This window comes from Myxine glutinosa, chromosome 2 (genome assembly GCF_964187855.1).
Source record: "Myxine glutinosa chromosome 2, kmMyxGlut1.1, whole genome shotgun sequence".
In the NCBI taxonomy this organism is placed as follows: domain Eukaryota; kingdom Metazoa; phylum Chordata; class Myxini; order Myxiniformes; family Myxinidae; genus Myxine; species Myxine glutinosa.
Genome location: NC_136262.1, coordinates 159,787,098 through 159,808,321, shown reverse-complemented (window position 1 = coordinate 159,808,321; position 21,224 = coordinate 159,787,098). Strand labels below are relative to the sequence as shown.

The following is a 21,224-nucleotide window of genomic DNA, read 5'->3' as shown; positions in this document are numbered from 1 at the left end:
GACATAAAATGTCGTAATATTTTTTCCAGGTACTGCTAAACGGAAGGGTTTTTGATGTTACAGGCGATTCGATTTATACAGTCTCAACAATATAATTCAATTGAAATAAAGTGAAAATTTTAAAGGTCATAGAAAAAAAATTCTGGAAGTTTATCGCCGTTTTACCCAATGTCTTTTACACCGCCTTATTTAACACGTTACATTCGTGCTTCCTTCATGCCTGTTGTTTGAGTCCATTATGATGTCCATAAAAACTGTACGTTTCCTGCTTGGAATGATTTTCAATTCTGTTTGATGCCAGACAGGAAGACAGAGTTTAAAAATATTGTCTTACACCTCTGCGTATGCACGATTGTGACAAATTCAGAGCCAAAGTACTGCTAAACTACAGGTTCGTTTTCCGATTCGTGTTCATAATATAACATTGAATTTCAATCCTCGATCATAAACTGATGTTTGTAGACAGGGCCTTTCTCGCCTTTCTTTGTAGACTCGCCTTTCTTCCAAGCTCGGGAGACGGACAGAAAGACAGACAAAGTAAACCAATTGCTTGGGCCCGCTTTTCGCTTCGCGTGCGTGTGGTAAAAATGAACTGATAGCCTTTCTCCCAAGCTGGCATTGAAAATGTCCAACCGTGTTGTATTGCTATATGATGCTCGGTGGTGTGTTTAGTGGAAGGAGTGGGAGCCAAAATAACTTGTTCATGAGCACAACCGAGTTTGGCGTCGAAAAGCGTTGTTTACATGATTTTACCCTGGGGCAATGACTCCCTCATCCCCACGCCACCTACCGTTGTTTGATGTAGTCCTGCTATCTTCTCGTGCGATTCTGACACTTTCCCATTAATCTTCCTTAAGAAGAACGAGCAATTTCTGTTTGTACTTGTTTGTAAACATGAATTCTTGCTTTACTTTCGGAAAAATGTAGAGGTTCAAGTTGTCTCCCGTCTCCTGTCTCCTGTCTACATTTAGGGTTGTACCCTAAATAACCCACTTTATGTTCCTGGCTGAGGTTCAGTTGATTATAAAATGTTTGCAGAATGCATATACATTATACATGTTACTTTAGATTACATTTATGAGAATAATAATATATAGAACATTAAAGGAGCCATACTTTTTTTTAATGCAGACAAATATGGTGGAATGTTTGATCCATCCAGCTCCCTAGCCCCCATTTCCTCCTGATGCTCCAAACGTGCCCTTTCCGTGCTCTTCCTGTTCCCACCCTATGTGCATTTATTTAGCTAGTACACCCGCAGACTCCGGAAGGGGCAGGAAGGGTCATTCCTCTTTGGGGTATATAGATTACAGTCGATCTATGGACGGATCTCAAGAACATTGGGTGTGTGTTCATTTACCAAGTTTCTTGTGAAAAGATCGCCAAGTGGTTTAAGCATTCGAGCAAGCACTCCATTCAAAACCGTGAAGGAACGGCTGGCTTGGCAAGCGCTAGCTAGCTGCTTGGTAAATGAGCACAACCTGGGCTTCCTCCCTTTCAGTTTAGTATCAAACAGCAGGAGAGAATTTCAAAAGTTTGCTATGAAAAATGCCACGGTGGTGGCAGAAAGGGCCATGTTATTAACCCAACATTTGTGGGTTATATAGAGTACAGTAGATCTTCCTTCAGTTCTGTAAGTAAACCTTACTTCACGGATGTCGGGATTCCTCCAAATTTCTTCATTTAGTGTTATAAAGAGCATTAGCGACTGTTTAAAAAGCTAAGCATACGTGTTTGTGGTTTATAATATTTTTACTTCCTGTAGAAGATGTTGCTCCCACGGAAACACCATTATAACAATAAGCTATTTAAACACGTTATCACTGCAGGAAAAACGCCTTGGGGAAGTGGGACATTATTAGTATTAATATTGTTTTGTCATAACATTAATAATATGCGATTATCATTAATTTTGTTATTAAACTCATCTTTGGAAAAACGCCACGATTAAATCATCTTTGGAAATACGCCACGATAAAGCTAATTTAACATTTATATACACCTCAACGCGCAACCCCATTGACGGCAATGGTGGGCAAACTTGCTCGGGGGGAGGAAACCCCCTTGGGGAAGGGGGCAAATGAACGCGCTACAACCTTCATTATGTAACCCTTGGGCATCCTGTCAAGTTTGGTTGAGATTGGATAAGTAAGGACGGAATGTATTGGCGTCAAAAATTCATCAGACAGACGGACAGACACAAATGGCGTATTTTAGTATGATTCTCTCAGTTCAAGCTGTGCTTACGTAATTAATAGATTGGCTAGGTGAATAGGGTTTGAGATGTACATAATTATATACTTTGGCAGAATGCCTGAATGTAGTGGGGGCGAGGAGGGGTCGGTGTCAGGAAAGTGATGGCATATTGGTGTGGACACTAGATTCGCATCCCAGAGGTTGTGGGTGTTAAAACCTAGCTGAAAGCAGCTGTATTAGGATCTTGCATTTTAAGCTTTAGTAAGTTGAGTTGGTTTCAAGAAGACTGCTATATCACCCACCATTGGCTTGTCTGTAAAATCCCAGCTTCCTCGCGAATGACCTTCGCTTCACGTGGTCTTGTCTACCCATTGCGGTTTACCTATTCCCATTGCATGGATACCATCAGGTCATTGTTGATGACAATACGTCTTATCCTTCCTGTACTTTCCACTTGTAAAAGCCTTGCATCCATTTTTGTGAATCCTTTTTGATAAAAGCTCTACCATAAAGTAAAATTAGTAATTACCTACCCCCACGAAAAGTGGGGTTAAGCAATCGGCTCACTTTGTCTGTCTGTCTTACTGTCTACAAACATCAATTTATGATCTCGGAAAAACTTAATTTCAATTGAATGTTATATTTCGAACACAAATTGGAACATGAATCGGAAAACAATATTTTAAACACAAATCGGAACATGATTCGGAAAAACGAAGATTCAATTCAACAGTGGTCTTCTTTGGCTCTGCGTTCAGCCTGATCGAACATGCACAGAGAGGAGCGAGATAAAAATTATCTTACTCTATGTGCCTGTCTGGCAGTCAAACATAATTGAAAATCATTCCAAACAGGAATCTCACTGTTTTTAGAACGTCATAAAGGACACAATCAACAGGCACGACAAACTCATTTGTAACACGTTAGATATGGTGGTGTAAAAGACGCTGCATTCAATGGCGGTAAACCTCCGGAATTTTTTTTCCCGACAAACGTTATTTTATTTAGATTTTGGAATCTTAATTTTATTGAAATTAAATTATATGCTGTACTTGAATACTGTAAACACAGATCGCCTTTTTGCCACTTTCAAAAACCCTCCATTTAGCAGTACTTGGACGAAATTTTACAACATTTTATGTCATCTCGACCTATCAAATTTCCCGCTCATGCACTCCGCCCATGTCTTTGTCTTTCAAGTAAGGTGTGCTATGAACTCTCGAGTTTAATTTATGGATCCTTATACATATCTCCAAGACTGTGTACATTTGCTAGTTGTGGTAGTTGAGACTTCATTGGTGCCACCTTGTGATTTTAAGTTTTAAAAGAAGGATCCTCTCCTCTCCAAGATCCTTTCCTCTCCAAGAGGTTCAACAATCAACAATCCTCTCCAAGAAGTTCTGTCACTCAAGCTTTTGGGTCTCACTATCTGCCATGATCTTTCCTGGGAAAACCACATTTCAAATCTGGCCTCCAAAGCCAGTCGCCGACTAGGCATCCTCCGTCATGCGAAGTCCTTCCTTGGCACACCTGAGCTCCTCACCATATGCAAGGCTTTCATTCGCAGCTCAATGGAATACTGCTCTCCCCTCTGGGCTGGTGCTCCTGCCTCACACCTAGCTCATCTTCACGCTGTTGAAACCAAACCTTACAGAATCATTGGAATCTCCTGCGATGAAGCTAACTCCGAGGGCCTTTCACTCACTCACCGCAGGCAGGTGGGTGGTCTTTTCTGTCTTCTACCGACTCCTCTCCGGCCTTGCTCCCCCAGCTCTGTCTGTGCTCTGTCCCCCAAATATTCCTACAGGTCGCACAAGATCTGCCAGCAACCCTCTTCTCGTGAAACTGCCAAAATCAAGATTCTCTGCTCACCTTCACTCTTTCATTCCTCTTTTTTCCCGCCTCTGGAACAAACTCCCTCACTCTCTTCAATCCCACTCCTCCCTCCAGGTCTTTAAAACAGCTGTTCACCACCATCTCTTATCTTCCCCCATCCAAAACCTTGATCTTTTCTACCCCTGTTAATTCACCCCAGATCCACGTTTTTGAAATACTGACTTCTTTCCTGGAAGTCCTAGCAGTGTCCATGTGTTTTATACCTCTCCCACCCCCCACCCCCCCTTCCCATTCCTCCTCCCCCCAAGCCCTCACCCTCCCACAGATCTCCCGATGTCCCTGCTCTCAAATGTTGTACTTGTGTGCTTCCCCCTCTCTCCCCATCTTGTCTCCCGCTCCCTTTATTTCGTCGTATGTGTCGGTTTGTTTTTTTGTCATTCATGTTAGCTCTTACACGAGCCTCGATCTTGTATACAAAAAACAAACAAACGGAAACCAGTTTATGTGCAGAGAAGTGATAGAGGGACCATTACCATTATTGTCAATCTTGGCAGCTGCCAACCAGCCATGCAGGTTAGCTTTGTATTTTCCTCTTGAGAACATTCTCCTTCCACCACTGGGGTTATTTACATGATAAAGAAAGCAATTTCACATGTGTCATCATTTGTACCATTTAATGTTAACCCCTAGCATCTCTGCATTGTGTGAGCGAAAGTGCAGGGAGCTGAGAAATTACATTTTGAAAAGGGAGGGAAACACAGAGGGTTGAGACGAAAGGATTGGAGGGAAAGAAAGAGAGAGAGAGAGAGAGAGAGAGAGAGAGAGAGAGAGAGAGAGAGATAGAGAGAGAGAGAGAGAGAGAGAGAGAGAGAGAGAGAGAGAGAGAGAGAGAGGGAGAGAGAGAGGGAGAGGGAGAGGGAGAGGGAGAGGGAGAGGGAGAGGGAGAGGGGGGGGGTGTGTTGGGGAGGGCTGGGTGGGAGAGGTTTGTGGGAGTATGGTGTGCCACAGCTAGCAGAAGCAATTCATGAAGTGCACAAGCACGTCTAAAGGGATTTTAGCAACATTGTGAAAATGGCTCATGGAGGACCTTGTACAAGCAACATTGACAAGGACATTAAGAGACGTCCTGAGCCCGTCCCCCATGCACCGGGAGACACTGATTTGCTGCCTGTGGGTGTGTGCCTCGCTGTGTGTGTGCCTCCCCGTGTGTGTGTGTGCCTCTGTGTGTGTGTGTGCCTCCCCGTGTGTGTGTGTGCCTCTGTGTGTGTGTGTGCCTCTGTGTGTGTGTGTGCCTCTGTGTGTGTGTGTGTCCCTCTGTGTGCGTGTGTCCCTGTGTGTGTGTGTCCCTGTGTGTGTGTGTGTCCCTCTGTGTGCGTGTGTCCCTCTGTGTGCGTGTGTCCCTCTGTGTGCGTGTGTCCCTCTGTGTGCGTGTGTCCCTCTGTGTGCGTGTGTCCCTCTGTGTGCGTGTGTCCCTCTGTGTGCGTGTGTCCCTCTGTGTGCGTGTGTCCCTCTGTGTGCGTGTGTCCCTCTGTGTGCGTGTGTCCCTCTGTGTGCGTGTGTCCCTGTGTGTGTGTGTCCCTCTGTGTGTGTGTGTCCCTCTGTGTGTGTGTGTCCCTCTGTGTGTGTGTGTTCCTCTGTGTGTGTGTGTGTGTGTGTGTGTGTGTCCCTCTGTGTGTGTGTGTGTGTCCCTTTGTGTGTGTGTGTGTGTCCCTCTGTGTGTGTGTGTGTGTCCCTCTGTGTGTGTGTGTGTCCCTCTGTGTGTGTGTGTGTGTCCCTCTGTGTGTGTGTGTGTGTGTGTGTGTGTGTGTGTGTGTCCCTCTGTGTGTGTGTGTGTGTGTCCCTCTGTGTGTGTGTGTGTGTGTGTGTGTGTGTGTGTGTGTGTGTGTGTGTGTGTGTGTGTGTTCCTCTGTGTGTGTGTGTTCCTCTGTGTGTGTGTGTGTCCCTCTCTCTGTGTGTGTGTCCCTGTGTGAGTGTGTGTGTGTGTCGTTGAGTGTGTGTGTGTGTGTGTCGTTGAGTGTGTGTGTGTGTGTCGTTGAGTGTATGTCGTTGAGTGCGTCTTTGTGTGTGTATGTCTCTGTGTCTATACCCTTTTTATAATTTGAGCTATCATACATTTTTCAGCAAACCTTTATTGGGGCAATATGGAGAAAATAATTCGAAGTTCGTTGTTTTTGTTGTTGTCGTTGGTTTTAGTTGTTTTCGTCAAGTTTACTTTGAGGATAAAGCGGACATGGGCGGGCTTTGCATTTTGAGACTTTCTATTTATTTATTTATTTTTGCATATAAAGTCAAGGCTCGTGGAAGAGCTCGAACATAGAGCGGATCACGACGTAACATAACAAAACTATAACGGCACTCGGTAGAGCACAAACCTCCACCAGGCTGAACAGTTTATGTTTTGTATCCACTGATAGGCCGGATCTGGATTCGGACCTGAATTAAAATCTAATCGGCTTGTTCTTGTCACCTAACCAACTCGTCCACCAAGTTTATTCATTACTCGTCCATAACTTTTGAATATCATGTTATATATATCGCTTTTCTCCCGATCTCTCAATGGTGAAGAATCACTTGAAAAATTAATTAATTATTGTATCCGATTCCACATTCAGATCTTCACCAAAATTGAATCGATTCGTCCTTGTCACACACGCAACATGTCCACCAAGTTTCGTCCAAATCCGTCCATAACTTTTCGAGATCTCCTGCTATGTATCGTTTTTAGCCCCATCACTCAATGAAGAATCGCTTAAAAAAATTAAATAAATCTCGTTTCCGAATCCATATTCAGATCTTCACCAAAATCGAATCGAATCGTCCTTGTCAGACACACAACCTGTCCACCAAGTTTCGTCCAAATCCGTCCACAACATTTTGAGATCTCCTACTATGTATCGCTTTTGGCCCCATCTCATAATGGTGACGAATCGCTTAAACACTTAAAAAATTCTAGTAGCCGGATCCGAATCCGGATCTTCACCAAAATCTAACAATTTCGTCCGTGTCACATGAGCTACATCTCTGCCAAATTTCGTCCGAATCCGTCCACAACCTTTTGAGATATCTTGTTCACACAGACAGACAAGCAGACAGACAGGGTTGAAAACATAACCTCCCTCCACCTTCGGTGGCGGAGATAATGTACAGGAGAAGAGAAATACATTAACAACAGGGATGAGGGACAAAATAGAGGGAGACTTGGACAGATGATGTATGTGGGGTGGAATGAGGGATGGGGAAGGATGCACTGGATGGACAAGATACATACAGAAGTAAACTCTCAGGAAAGAAAAACTGGAAACTTGGAAAGGGAAGGGCTTGGAGTGGGGCTAATGGGGGCAGAAAAGATCATGGTTTTTGTAGAGGAGGTGAAAGTGAAGGAATAACAATGAGGTATACTGATCTCTCCTCGTATCTTTGTGCTTCCTGTGATTTATCTGCAGTCCCCACTATTGGTTCACGAGTTATCAAGTGACCACTATATTCGTCATGTGTGTGTGTCTGTCTGAGTGTGTCTGTGTGTCTGTCTGTCCGCAGCATAACTACCCGATGATATCATCCGATCTTGATGAAACTTGCGTGGGAGGTTGATATCATGATCTAGTTGTGTCCTGCCTAGAGTGGGCGTATTGCGCCCATTGTGGGCGGAGCCACGCCCGAAAAAGATGTCTTTTTAGGGGGTAATCGAGTTCAAGCTACATCTTCTCCGAGGGGTTTGGTGGAATCTGACAGGGGTTTCGATATTTGGTTAGGCCAATGTCATGTGTCTAGCCCTACGGTGCTCGATCTTTCATATTTCATGTTTTGTTTTTTTTGAAAAAAAGAAAAAAATTGTCATTTATTTTGTCTTTTTTTTTTTCATTTCATTTTTCACCGAATTTTCGGTATTTTATAGCTTACTAACCTCATAACTGATTATACATTATTTTCTATCTCATTTCAAGGTCAGTAACCTTCGTTTTGACATTTCCAGGCCTGGCCTGTCCGGGCCTGTTTCGGTTATAGTCCGTCCTTTGTCAATGAATACCGCTCGCTCGTGAACTATCGTCGTCTCCTGACTTGTTAGCCCTACATTCATTAAAAAAAGAAACTAAAATGATCTTGAAGTCACCGATCTGCATTGGCCACAGGTCTTTGCCCTTTCCATCAATGGGAGAGACACGAGGAGCAAGAGGTGCATTAGGCATGGAGAGCAAGAGGTGCATCAAGAATGTTCACGTTGAGCTTTCTCCACTCCTGGTACAAAACAAAATCCTCAGATGTACAGAATCCATCAATCCCATATCCCATCATTGACGACGAGGTAAAATGGCCATGACCATAGTTCCTCACGTGATGTCGGTGATGGAGCACGAGCAGTGCTGAATCTCATGAGGATGCTCATTTGAGATTATTCAGCTTCACATCCTTCTCAGAGTTGCAGCAACATTAGCCTGGCTTTGGATGAACAACTGATAGCTGATGGGAAAATCATGCTGGCAAGAAGCCTCTGTAGCGTCACATGTTGCCAAGCCCACAGGACCTTCGACCACATGCACTACGGTGTTGATGGGATGATTGGGTAGCTCATAGGTGGGGTACTCTCCTTTGAGATATCTATTTTTGATTCCGTTCCTGGTCTGACTGTAAATACATTTCCTGCTCCGTTGCAGACAGACTGTTGCATTGCGGGTGAGGTGTCTTTGGTATGGGACCTTAAACTTGCTGCTGCTCTCAACACCCAGTTCTACCTTTCGAAAAGAACAGGCTGTTGTGTGATTAGTGCACTCTCCAAATTCTAGATCCCATAAATCCCATATCCCATCTTTTTCGTTGCAACTTCTTAATCATTCATCATTAACATTGAAGCACCAAATCCATCATCTCTGTCAATGATGTTGTCTTTCCTCTTTTTAAACGGACTGATGTCTGACCGTCAAGTTGGATTATGTTCCAAACACTTTACTCAACTATGGACATTGGACTTGCTGCTGCTTCTCCTTCTCCGGAGACTCAACATATCAAACAACATGTCAGAACCAATGAACCATCTTAGCCATATCTTGGATATGCAACACAGTCTGACATTCCGCCCTGCTTCATCATCCTCTCTACCTGCGGCATACAAGTCCACCTTCCATACCTGGTTTTGTGATTTCCTCCACTTGCACAGTCAATACGTTGCTATATCAATGAAATCCTTTCCTCCCTTCTCTCAATGGAGGCTGAAGTGCCCCCATATTGCGTCTTTGGTCCATTCTTAGTCCTAATATATCCAAATGACCTCTCAGATGCTCTGGAAAACCCTTCCTGCCTTTTTTCCAAATGATTGTGCCATAGGTCACCATCACACCCAAAGCTGCGTCATTCTCTGCTGATCAGGAGTTTATTTGAGGTGGGTTTCACAAATTGAACACGCCGTTCTGTCCTGGCAAACTGTAGTCTCACCTTGATGAGCCCATCTGTCTATTTCCACGGTCAGCAACTAAAAGACGTTCAGTCTTTTGAACTCGAAGCATCATCATCAGCCATGACCTCCCTCTTCTGGACCGCATAACAAAGCTGGCCTTCAAATCCTGCTTCAAACTCGTTACGTATGTGATCTTAACTCCTCCGCCTATGTCTTCATTTCAGTAGCTCGTTTCAAAAACCGACGTCCTTCCATTCGAACTTGTGTTCAAAACGTACATGTATGATCTGGCTCCACATCTGTTCGCTCAAGTTTCCATAATTCTTTCTTTGTGAGCTACTTGGACGTTTTAAAACAACGTTTCAGTACAATATAGACAGATACTCAAACTGCTAACCACTCGTTTGGATTTTATGCAAGTTTTTTGTTTTGATTTTTGTACGTGCAAGTTATTATTATTATTATATATATATTTTTTTCAGCAACGTCGAATCAATGACCTGAACCTCAAGCAAGAGGTAGATAGTTGTCCTTGGTTATATTCCATGCATATTTCTCAGGATCTGGTACCACCGAGATTTGCAACTCAAGCTTCCTGCCAATGACAACTCTCCAAGGAAACTCGCTTCCAAAGCGAAAATGGAGGGGCTTCCTACCGATGGCGGGCTGGATTGTATGGCGAGCCAGCAGCATGCCACTCCTACTAGTACCCTACTGCAAAGCCGCAATGAGTCGGCGAAGCCAAAGCCTCTTGCCACTATTTTACCCATCACTATGGCATCAGTAGGTTAGGTAGTTGGTAGTAGGTAGTTGTAGGTACCGTACCTAGTTCAAAATGACACCATTTGCATTCTGGATGAGATTAAAATTTATAAAATTTCCTTCTTGATTAATTCATTGAATTTCGTCTCAACTTCGGATATTTCCGGCCGTGAAAAACTATGCCCTATGGCCGCGAGATTTCTAAAAAATAATTCTTCGTCAATTTTAGAATATTTGACGCCGTTTTCAGCTTCCGAAAGGCGGTCCCGGTAATAAGCTTTTTTGAAATATTTTTTCAAATGCTCGAATCTCATTGGTTCCGGTGTTTGGTGACGATTTTCGTTGAAGATAACCAGGGCCCGTGCGGGCCCAGGGAACGAGGTTGGTCTTAAAGTATTTTAATTACAAATTAGAGGTGCATAAGATTGTGAATCAAAAAAAGACGGGTGAAACAAACTCCTATTGACCTTTTTCGCAATTTTTTATGCATACTTCCGCATCCGCAAGATGGCGGCCTCCATGGAGCGATTTGGTGCGTCAAAGCTTCGAAATTCTCAAAGGATTCAGCAAAATCTGGCTTTTCAACATAATACGTACGCGTTCATTCACAACACCGGCTTCGCCGGCTATTACCGTCTTTTATTTTTAATTTCATTCCTTTATGCCAGCATTCTTGGACAAAATGTTATATCAGTAACCTTTGTCTATTTCGAGAACTTCCTGTACCACTTTTCAGATGACTACACCTTTTTATCAAGCAATTATTGATCCGATCAACACAAATGCATTTGCCTTATGGATCTTTTAAATGATTCTTCACCATTATAGATGAGGCCAAAAACGATATATACAGTATGGCATGATAGTTGAAGAAGTTGTGGACAGATTGTGACAAAACTTGGTGGATGAGATGGGGAGGTGACGATTCGATTTTAGTTAAGGTCCGGATGCAGATCCGACCTATCGGTGGGCTACAAATCGTAAACTGTTCAGCCTAGCAGAGGTATGCACAATTCCGAGTGCCGTTCTCGTTCATTGTTGGTTTATTCCGATGCTCTTACATATTCCCAAGTACTAAAATAATTAATTTTAATGAAACCGATCCCGTGGTCCAACAGTCAAGTGCAGGCCTTTCAATCACTGTTGTCATGAGCATCCTTTCATCCTTTCCCACATGGTATTATTTCAATGGAATAGCAAGTCTAACTAAATATCTGTGATCACAAAGCGATATCCAAAGGGTAAGCCTCCCTGCGATCCAATGATGGCCATATTTTTTCAGACCACCATATGTCATTGACGTTCAACATTTAGGGATAGAGTGTAAATTAAGGAAATGTCTCCCCATCTTTCTCCAATCGATCCATAAAGCTGAAAATCACGTAAATCAGAGAGAAGTTATTCAAATTATGATCAAAAAGATGTTTTTGTTAAAGAGGTCGCAATCCGAAAAAAGTAGGTCAAGGACGCAAATCAAATATCAGGTGCACAACTTCAGTGCAGGGTACACTATTACAATGCAAGAACAATTTGGAAGTCCAAGCAGTCTTTGATATTCCACATTGGAAAATTTGAGCGATGATAGAAAACGTTATTTTTGTCAGACTGCAATTCTACCTTGACCTTTAACCTTGTTGGGGTATGATGTAAATGAGGCTTTCTCTAGGCTATCTGGAGAGCAATTTCATTCTTATTGGACAAACCTTAGTCGAGTTGTAGTTTAAAAAATATTAAAATGTGCATAATTAGGTCATGACCTTCAAATTGGGTCAAGGCCAAAAAAGACCAAGGCACAAACAAATTGAGTCAAGGTGCAAACCTTGCATTCCCATTGTTGAAACATTTCATTTCTGAAGTCCCAGCTGGCTCTGAGATACAGTGTGGACAGTGACAGAGAAAAGGAAGGAAAAGAAAAAAAACTAAATGGTGGTTTAGTACTTCTGGGGGTCGAAGGAAGTCTAAGGTACCATTAAAAAATGGCGGCACTAATTGTAGAAACCAACCCTACAACAGATGTAAGGCTCCCTCTATCCGAAAGGGGGAGGCTTAATAATTTGCGATATTCAGGAAGGGGTTTGAGTTCAGTTGTAATATTCCTGATTGTGATAGAAACATAGCCAGAAATGATACTGCCTTCACAATAATAACAAGCATTCTGAGTATTGCGCTGCAATACATGTCCCCTGCCAAAGTTCAAAGTGCCATAACTTTGTCAAAAATGATCGAATATGCAAATTTATGCACGGTTGATGCTGGTTTTCAAACTTGATCTCAGGTATGCTGAGACACATGTGTGTCACGCCTCGCCTCGTTGATAAGCCCCCAAGGTCGCTCCTTGGAGCGTCCTGCACGTATTGCACTGTGTGAATTATATAATTACCAACTCACAGTCTGAGGTACTGGCGATTCAAGAGATATACTTTTTTTTTAAAAATATCATATCTGCCAAACCACGTGCCCTATCGCAAATTCCAAAAGGACATTTTAGTAGACTGACATGCTGAACAGATCTGTGAAGTTTCCCCTCGATTGGATCAAAAATGAGGGAGGGGCTCGGTTTTAAAGGTTCATGCTTAAAAACGTCATAACTCTGAAACCGTGTGATGCATGACATCCTGCTCGCTGACTTTTTTGTTCGTCATGGGTATGCGATTCTGCCTGCAAAGTTTGGCCTCGATCTGTTCAGGCGTTTTGGAGAAAATTGGATTTGTGTTTTCACAAAAAACAATATGACGGCCGAACCACGTGACCTGTGACGTCATAATTACGATTAAAATATTCTACAGACCGAGTCCCTCCTACGGTGAAAATTTTATCTCAATCGGTCCTATTATTGCAGAGAAAATGTTTTTTAAAGGAAATTAAAACTAAAAATGGCACTGAGTTAAGGATCATCAGAATTATCAGAATTCCCAAAGTTCAAAGTGCCCTAACTTTGTCAAAAATGATCGAAATGTCGTGAAGTTCGAACTTGATCTGTCACTTATCATGAGGAAACCATATGCCAAGTTTGAAATCATTAGCATTAAGGGTTTAGAAAAAAAGTCCGGAAAACTGCTCTTTGCGTGACGGACTGACGTGACGGACTGACGGACTGACGGACGGACAGACGGAGGGACATTTCGCCTATAGTCCCCTCCGGTGTACACCGGTAGGGGACTAATAATAATAGTGAGCTTTTCATTTGGTGAATCATTGTTATTGTAACAGTTTATGCAATTGTTATGTTATATTGAGCACATACGACTTGTAGTGATTTTCTTCCAAAGAAACCTGTACGTTAAATAGACGGGTCGAATACAAGCCGGTTATAGATACGGTATTACCGTACTCGCATTCCTGTAAAGGTATTGACACCTTTTGTTCTTGCTATGCTTCCAGTGTCTGAGTATTGAAAATATTGTACCGTCCATGCAAGCCCAATTCGTAACATGTTAGAATTCCAAACCGGGCAGAGCTGGGCATACGGGCGAGAGAGAGGACTTTGGTTATTCTGACGAGCATACACGCAGGACTCTGCGACCAAACCCGTGACTATGATTGGAATGGAATGTCATACTTACCGGTGGTTGGAAATTCGTTCAGGTTTTCTTATTTGCTTTGGTTCCATCTAGTGGCAAAGTTGGCAATGAATCCAATAGAACATTTTTTTTTTTTAAATAACAAATAGTGCAATTGGTTTTTCACAACAAGTGTGACATTTTCATTAATTATTTGCGTACATTGACAACCTGAATTAGCTTGGAAAATAATGATCAGCGTTCTTGGAGTGATTGTGCTTCCGATCTCTCGGGCCTGGCATTGAAAGTCAACAGCTCTCTTGTTTCAACTGTTAACTCTGGATGCCTAATGACAGAGACTGGATGTTGCTGTGCAAATGTTATCCTTTTCGCCAATAACTCCCCAGGCATAGTTACTTGACAAGATGGGAATTGGAAGGAATTATGGGATGTAACTAGGGTCTGTACAGTGCCTTCAGAAAGTATCCACACCCCTTGACATTTTTCACAATTTGTTCTGTTTCAGCCTGAATTTAAAATGGATAAAATTGAGATTTTTTTTTTCTCACTGATCTAGGCAGAATACCCCATAATGTCAGTGTTTTTTTGTTTTTTTTAGAAGTTCTCACGAATTAAAAAAAAAACTTAAACAAATATCGAATTCCCTTAAGTATTCAACTTCCTAAGGCAATACTTTGTGGAAGCGCCTTTGACAGTGATTACAGCTCCGAGTCTTCTTGGGTATGTGTTACGAGCTCCTCCCCAAACCCCGGTCACGGTGTACCTCCGAGCCCCGAGAGGAGTCACGGCAGAAAGATGTGTTATTCTGTGTGTCAAAGATCAATGGTGAAACCACACCAATTGTTACCAACAAACAAGTATTGTATTAAGATCACACAAGAATAACAGTACAATAACAATATTAATCAATTGTACAACCAATATATCATTCCTATGATGGTACCATCAGTTTCGTACAATGTAACTCACTGTGCTCCAAGTGAGCGAAAAGAACATTCCCAATGTCTCTATCCCGGCATCAAGCCAAAGTCGATCCACGCTCCAGTGATTGTCAGAACGATGTCTCTTCGAGACCAGAATCCCGTTCGGTTGACAGTCACACTGCCAAAGATGGGCAAAGGTACCCTCAAGAGGCGACTGGGAAATCACACCTTCGGGTATGGATGTTCAACGGCTCCCCATACGGCGAACCGCAAATTCCCACTCGAAATCCACGTTACACATGCAAACCAAGCTAACGGCTGGATGCGTTGAAATGGTTGGAGCGAGGTGAAAAACCTGGAGCGATGCGAAATCAGGCGTGAGGCAAAATGGCCAACGGTCCGTTCTCGAGACGTAACGGCACTCCAATGATTCTCTTCGGAATCAACCGCAAAACCTGTCACGCAGGTTTATCTGTCACAGCGATAACAACTCTGTCGCAGGAATCCCTTTCCCAGGAAACCCAAAGTTCACTCGTGACCCTCGTTCGCCAGCGTTTGCTCCAGACCTCCAAGCAGCTCAGCTCCTTCTCCGACCTCACTTGCTCCGCCTTCTTTTCCTCTTCCTCTTCATCCGGTTTCCGGTTTCTTTTTAAAACATTAACTTTTTTTACCTTTTGAAAACAGTGATCTCTATTTCACTTAAACGATAACAATAATAGTACATGGAACCAAAAATGTTTACAGTGGATGAGAACCACAACAACGGAAGTGACGAATCCATAACAGTATGTCTGTATCAGCTTTGTACATTTGTATTTGGGGAGTTTATCCCATTCTTCCTTGCAGATTTGCTCAAGCACTGTCAAGTTGGATGGGGAGCGTCGGTGAACAGCAATCTTCAAGTCTCTCCACATATTCTCAATGGCATTCAAGTCTGGGCGTTGGCTCAGCCAATCAAGGACTTTTACGTCAAAGTTATTTTTCAAGCAGGTTCTCATCAAGAATTTGCCTGTATTTGGCTCCATTCATTGTTCATTCTATCCTTATAAGTCTCTCAGTCCCTGTCACTGAAAAGCATCCCCATAGCATGATGCTGCAACCACCATGCTTTACGGAAGGGATGGTTTTAGATGGGTGGTGAGCGGTGCTCGGTTTCTGCCAGACATAGCACTTTGCAATCAGGCCAAAGAGATCAATTTTCATCTCATTGGACCACAGCATATTTCTGTCGTACTCTCAGTCTTTCACGTGCCTTTTTTTTCAAACTCCAGGCATGCTTCATGTGCCTTTTTCTCAGGAGTGGCTTCCGTCTGACCACTCTCACATAAAGACTAGATCTGTGAAGTGCTACAGAGATTGTTGTCCTTCTGGCAGGTTTTCCCTTCTCAGACAAGGAACTCTGTAGTCAGTTTGGTCATTGAGTTCTGGGTCACCTCCCTGACTAAGGTCCTTCTTGCCCGGATCTGGTCAGATGGCCAGATCTAGGAAGAGCCTGGGTAGTTCCATATTTTTCCCATTTCCTAATGATGGAGCTCACTGTGCTCTTGGGAACTTTCAACACTCTAGAAATTGTATTATACCCTTCCCCAGATCTATGCCTCCTCACAATTCTATTTCGGTGTTATATGGACAGTTCCTTGGACATCATGGTAGAGTTTCTGCTTGGATATGCCCTGCCAACTGTGGGATCCTATATAGAAATGTGTTTCTTTCTAAATCATGTCCAATCAATTGAATTTGCCACAGGTGGAATCCACTCGAGTTGTGGAGACATCTCAAGGATGATCAAAGGAAATTGGATGCATCTGAGCTCAATTTGGAGTGTCATAGCAAAGGAGTTGAATACTTATTTACTCGAGACATTCCAGATTTTCATTTATAATTACTTCTTCTTTTTTTTTAAACAAAACAAAAAAAACAAATCCACTTTGGCATTTTGTGGTATTATGTGCAGATCATTGACAAAAAAAATCTCTATTTAATCCATTCTAAATTCAGGCTGTCACACAACAAAATGTGAAACAAACTATTGGGTGTGAATACTTTCTGAAGGCACTGCATATTAAAATTTTTAATATGCTGGATTAGCAAGTTATTTCAGATCTGGGAATGGAAGTTGGAAAGAGAGCAGGAGTTAGAGAGAGGGGGATTGGGGGAGGGGGGCAGATTTGGAGAAAGAGGGGATTTATACAGAGAGGAAGTTGAGAGAGAGGGGGGAGAACATGCCAAGACTTTCCTGCTAAATCTCAAATGGTCATAACCTACAAGGACTTTGTCCACCACGCCATGGAATACTGCTCTCTCTTACAGGCTAAGGCCTGGTGTTGGTTTAACGGTCAAGGTGGCTGGCTCAAGATCTTAGGGTCCTGAGTTAGTGCCCCTGTAGTTCCGTTAACATGACACCAAGGGGTGTTGTTGACTCAGCCTGTGTCATCCTTCTGAAGTCTGCAAAATGAGTACCAGCTTACTGGGAACAATGATCCATTCGAGTACTCGACGTCAGAGTGGCGACCCGACCAGGATTGTACGCTCTCGACAAGGAGAAACTGCTTCAGCAGCCCTATGCATCTGAAGACGTGAAATTAATGGTTCTTCTTCTTCTTCTTTACAGGTTGGTGCTACTTCATACTTTTCTCTTGGATGCTGTAGAATCCAAAGCTTTCAACATCATTGGCAACTCTCACAAAGAAGCAGAACCACTAAGGCCTGCTCCTCTCTCACCGCACACAGGTTGGTGGCCACTCTCCCTAGTCCTTCTAGAATGCATTTGCTCGTCTGGTAATGCTTCCTTTGTGAAACATCCAAAATACAGCTCGACTGCTCATGTCCACTCCTTTTCTTTCCCTCCCCCCTCTCTCCCCTTCCCACCACCTCTCATCCATCCCTTTCCTCCCCCCACCGCCTACCCCTTGCTTGTGGAACTGCCTTCTGGAATATTTTCAATCCCACTCTATCTTGTGAGGCTTCAAATTGGCAATCTACCACCACTGAGTCAGTATGTATTCCTACCTCTGCTTTTCCTATCCCCATTAATTTCCCTCCTCCTCATCACAATCAACCCCTTTTACTTGAAGGTCAGTATATTTATGCATGGTGTTGGCCTAGCAGTTAGGGTGCTGGCCTGGGATCCTCGGATCATGAGTTTGAATCCCAGTCGATTGTTGAATTAATGCCAGGGGGGGTTGACTCAGCCTGTCATCCTTCCGAGGTCGGCAAAGTGAGTACCAGTTCACTGGTAATTCCCTGTGTGTCGCAGGAGGCGACCAACAGGGTTGGCGGCAGGAAGGGCATCCGGCCATAAAACATTGCTTCAAAAAGGGGACCGAGGTGCCCAAAAAAGGCCGACCCCTGCTCTGCGGGGAAAAATGGCCTCAAAAGGTGGTTCTACTCTCTTTTTATCCTATCTATCTACTCCCGTGCTTGTTGTGTCTTCCAGTTGTGCCACTGCCCCACTGTGAGTGAATTTTATTTGCAATCTCGCTCTTCCATGAGCCTATGTTTTGTTGGCCTACATATTGCCTTTTGTTTTGCCTTTTGTTGGCCTACATATTGCCAATATTGTTTACTATCCATCAACTGTTAAAGTCTATCATACTCCAGTCTTGAGCTTTGTAGATGTACAGAAGGTTCAGAAAGTGACATCACTGTAATGTTCCAAGTCTTTGTTTAGCTCTTGTAGCTACGCTGTTGTTGATGCAGAAAATGAGGACAGAGTGGTTGTGAGGTAGGTAGTACTGTTACCTTCACCACCGAAGGTGGACAAAGGTTATGTATTTACCCCTGTTTGTTTGTTTATCTGTGAACACGATATCTCAAAAAGTTATGGACGGATTTGGACGAAACTTGGTGGAAAGGTTGGTGCGTGGCAAGGACGAATCGATCAGATTTTGGTGAAGATCCGGATCCAGATCCGGATCCGGCCTGTCCAGGATTGGGTATAAAGCTTAACTTGTTCAGCTTGGCGGAGGTACGTGCTCTGCCAAGTGCCGTTCTAGTTTACCTTGTTGCTGTCATGAAAGGTAAGAGCTATACTGCAGATCGCTAATCATTCAGGACCCAATATTGCAGAGAGCAGATAAACCTCCATGATGCGGCAAGCATGTCGGTTTACTCTGATTCATAGGTAATTTTAAAATAAAATCGTTAGCCATTTGGAACTGAAATATTGTCGCTGCAATTGCTAAAACTGAGTTTTTTATTTTAAATGTGGGGGACAAAAAAACTTGCAAGCTGCTTACATTTTTGGTTATGATTCCAATTTTAATTTAATTTGTTCATGCTTTTTTCACCTCCTAATCCTACAGGGGAGCTTCTCACTCAGCCACGGCCAGACGGCGTTTCAGAGGTTGCTTGCCCTCTGCACCCGACCGAAGGTGTCAACATTGCACTTGTCTTCCCACCGACACCGGTCTCACTCAGCCCCACTGTGGCAAAATCTGCTTTTGATCCTTTTACACCTAACACCAATCCTCGGCCTTCAACACCTCCAGTGACCACATGGAGCTTACCTTCATCGCCGGGGTTTTTTTCTTTATCGACACCCAGCCGCTCAACATCATCCTTTCCTCCAAAACGGCCAGCTAGTGCTCCACCTGCTTCGCCTTCTACCAATGCAGATCCCCCAATACTGGCGTCGACTCTCACAGATTTTCATCTTTCCCGCTCACTAGTGCAGGGTATTACAGCCACTCTCAATACCACCTCGACTTCAGAGTTTGGCAAGCAGCGTGGCCATCGATCCTTCCAGTCACTTGGCCCCTCTTGCTGCCCTTGCTCACCGGGCTCCCCGGGCAGCCGTTGCCCGTCTTGCTGTCCTTTGTCATCACCCACCCCTCGTCGTCTCAGCCTTCCTTCATCGTGTGAATCGCTCGCTTCATGTGAAACCCTGGTACCAGCTATCTCGTATTCAGTACAAACTGCAAAGCCGAGGACACCACCGCATGGACGCCCTCCTCCTCCTCCTCCTGCTCCCCCACCACCCCTAGTGCCCACTACATTGGGACGAATCAAATCTAACACGGTTCCCTTGATTGCTCGGCCTTTTAGGCCTGGCTACACACCATGTTCCACAAACAATAGCTCTCCCCTTTCATCTAGTCATAGGCCAAAAACACAGCGACACAGCACACAGTGTGTATCTTCTGAACAGCCAACTGACCAGCCTCCTTTGCCAGTGAAGAGTGCGGCAGGGTGTCCAGGGAGACCTCCATCCACTTCAGTGACTGAATCTTCTGAAAAGCACCTTCTATTTCCTGGTGGTAAAAACTAAAAGGGCCTTGCCACCTGCGTTACAAGTTTGTCAGAAGTGGTGTGATTCGGTGAAGAACTCTCATGGTTTCTTACAACTGACTTTTGCCGTCGACACCGATGACCCATCTTCACAAATGTCCACAAGTTACTTTGCATTTCTTTTCATCCATAAGATATTTTCTCAGTGGAACATCCATGCATCCAAGATGGTGATCAATTCCCCCCCTGATAACATCGAACAATGCAGAAACTCAACTTGTTTGACAAAGAAGCCATCTGAATATTTTCTTTTTTCGTTTTCTTTCATTGTGTTCGTCTTAAGCACTTTCTGTTTTTGAAGATTGCACAACTTAATCGTTTTTGTCACACACCGAAGCCATTGAGGGAGATGGGATGCCGGAAGGTGCTACGTAGGCAATCAAGGGATCTGTTCAAAGCTTTGATTCGACGTTTGAGGCTAAAATCGCTGATGCAGTTTTGTGATTTGTAAATGACTTGTTAACAAATTAATATCGAAATGTATCACATCGTTTGCACATACGCGGCATTCTCTCTCTGACCGGGGATTGCTCGTGTCGGGACAGGGTCTATTGCATCGTCGTACGCTGCTATTGCCAGAGATAATGTTGTTACAAGTCGTATTGCCGTTTCTCATGATTGTTTGCAAATTTTGCTGTCAATGCTTGCTCAGGGAATTGTATTTTTGATGACAATGTTTCCTAGCACAGGCATCTTCAATGTAGTTTATCAATCGGTCTTCCCTAATTCCAGTTCATCTATCCCCAGAGCCGATATTGTATCTGAGGCCATAGCTACAGGTTTGTTTACACACCTTTTGGCATTACCTATTCCAAGCAAATCCTGTTTTGTAAATGTATGTTAAATATATATGGTGCATGTTTTTCCAAAGAATTTCCGGTTTGTATTTTAGGATGTGATTTACATGTACAGGTTAATGGAAATGATGCCCTCCTAACTCTTGAAATTTTGCCATTTTCGATGATAAAAAAAATTTCAGGATTTGCTTCTTTTTATCTGCTCCGCTCTGCCAAAAAAAAAGGATTTTTTAATGTTGAAAAATGTTTATGGAATAGCATACATGCGAGAATAAAGAAGACGAACCAGCACGTATAAATTATCAAGCCAATCTATAAATTAATGATGTCATAATAGTTCACAAATTTTGCTGAATTTGTGTCACACATCAATCTCGTAGGCCGAGAGACAGAAGAGACAGAGTTGAAGTTGTGTGAATTATAAATACTAGGGCATGCCCGTACGTGGGTGCCCGTTCCTTGCCAAAAAAAAACAAAAACGCTACCCGTACGCTCTACCCCGCCCGTACGC

General features: G+C 43.4%; 1 protein-coding gene across 3 annotated transcripts in view; it reads left to right on the top strand.

Moving 5' to 3' along the window:
- The window catches only part of MFHAS1 (multifunctional ROCO family signaling regulator 1), a 54,150-nt gene extending 33,143 nt beyond the window's left edge, over nucleotides 1-21,007 (top strand). The window contains exons 3-4 of one of the 3 annotated variants that reach the window (XR_013622405.1): nucleotides 17,239-17,357; nucleotides 18,932-20,896. Coding sequence is in view for 2 of the 3 variants with exons in the window: in XM_068106869.2 (XP_067962970.2) it covers nucleotides 18,932-19,896 (965 nt within the window). In the remaining variant the exon portion in view is untranslated. Of the gene's footprint in view, nucleotides 1-17,238; nucleotides 17,358-17,883; nucleotides 18,006-18,931 lie in introns of all 3 variants that reach the window. The other 2 variants (XM_068106870.2, XM_068106869.2) reach the window with 2 other exon arrangements.
- The last annotated feature ends 217 nt before the right edge of the window (nucleotides 21,008-21,224 follow it).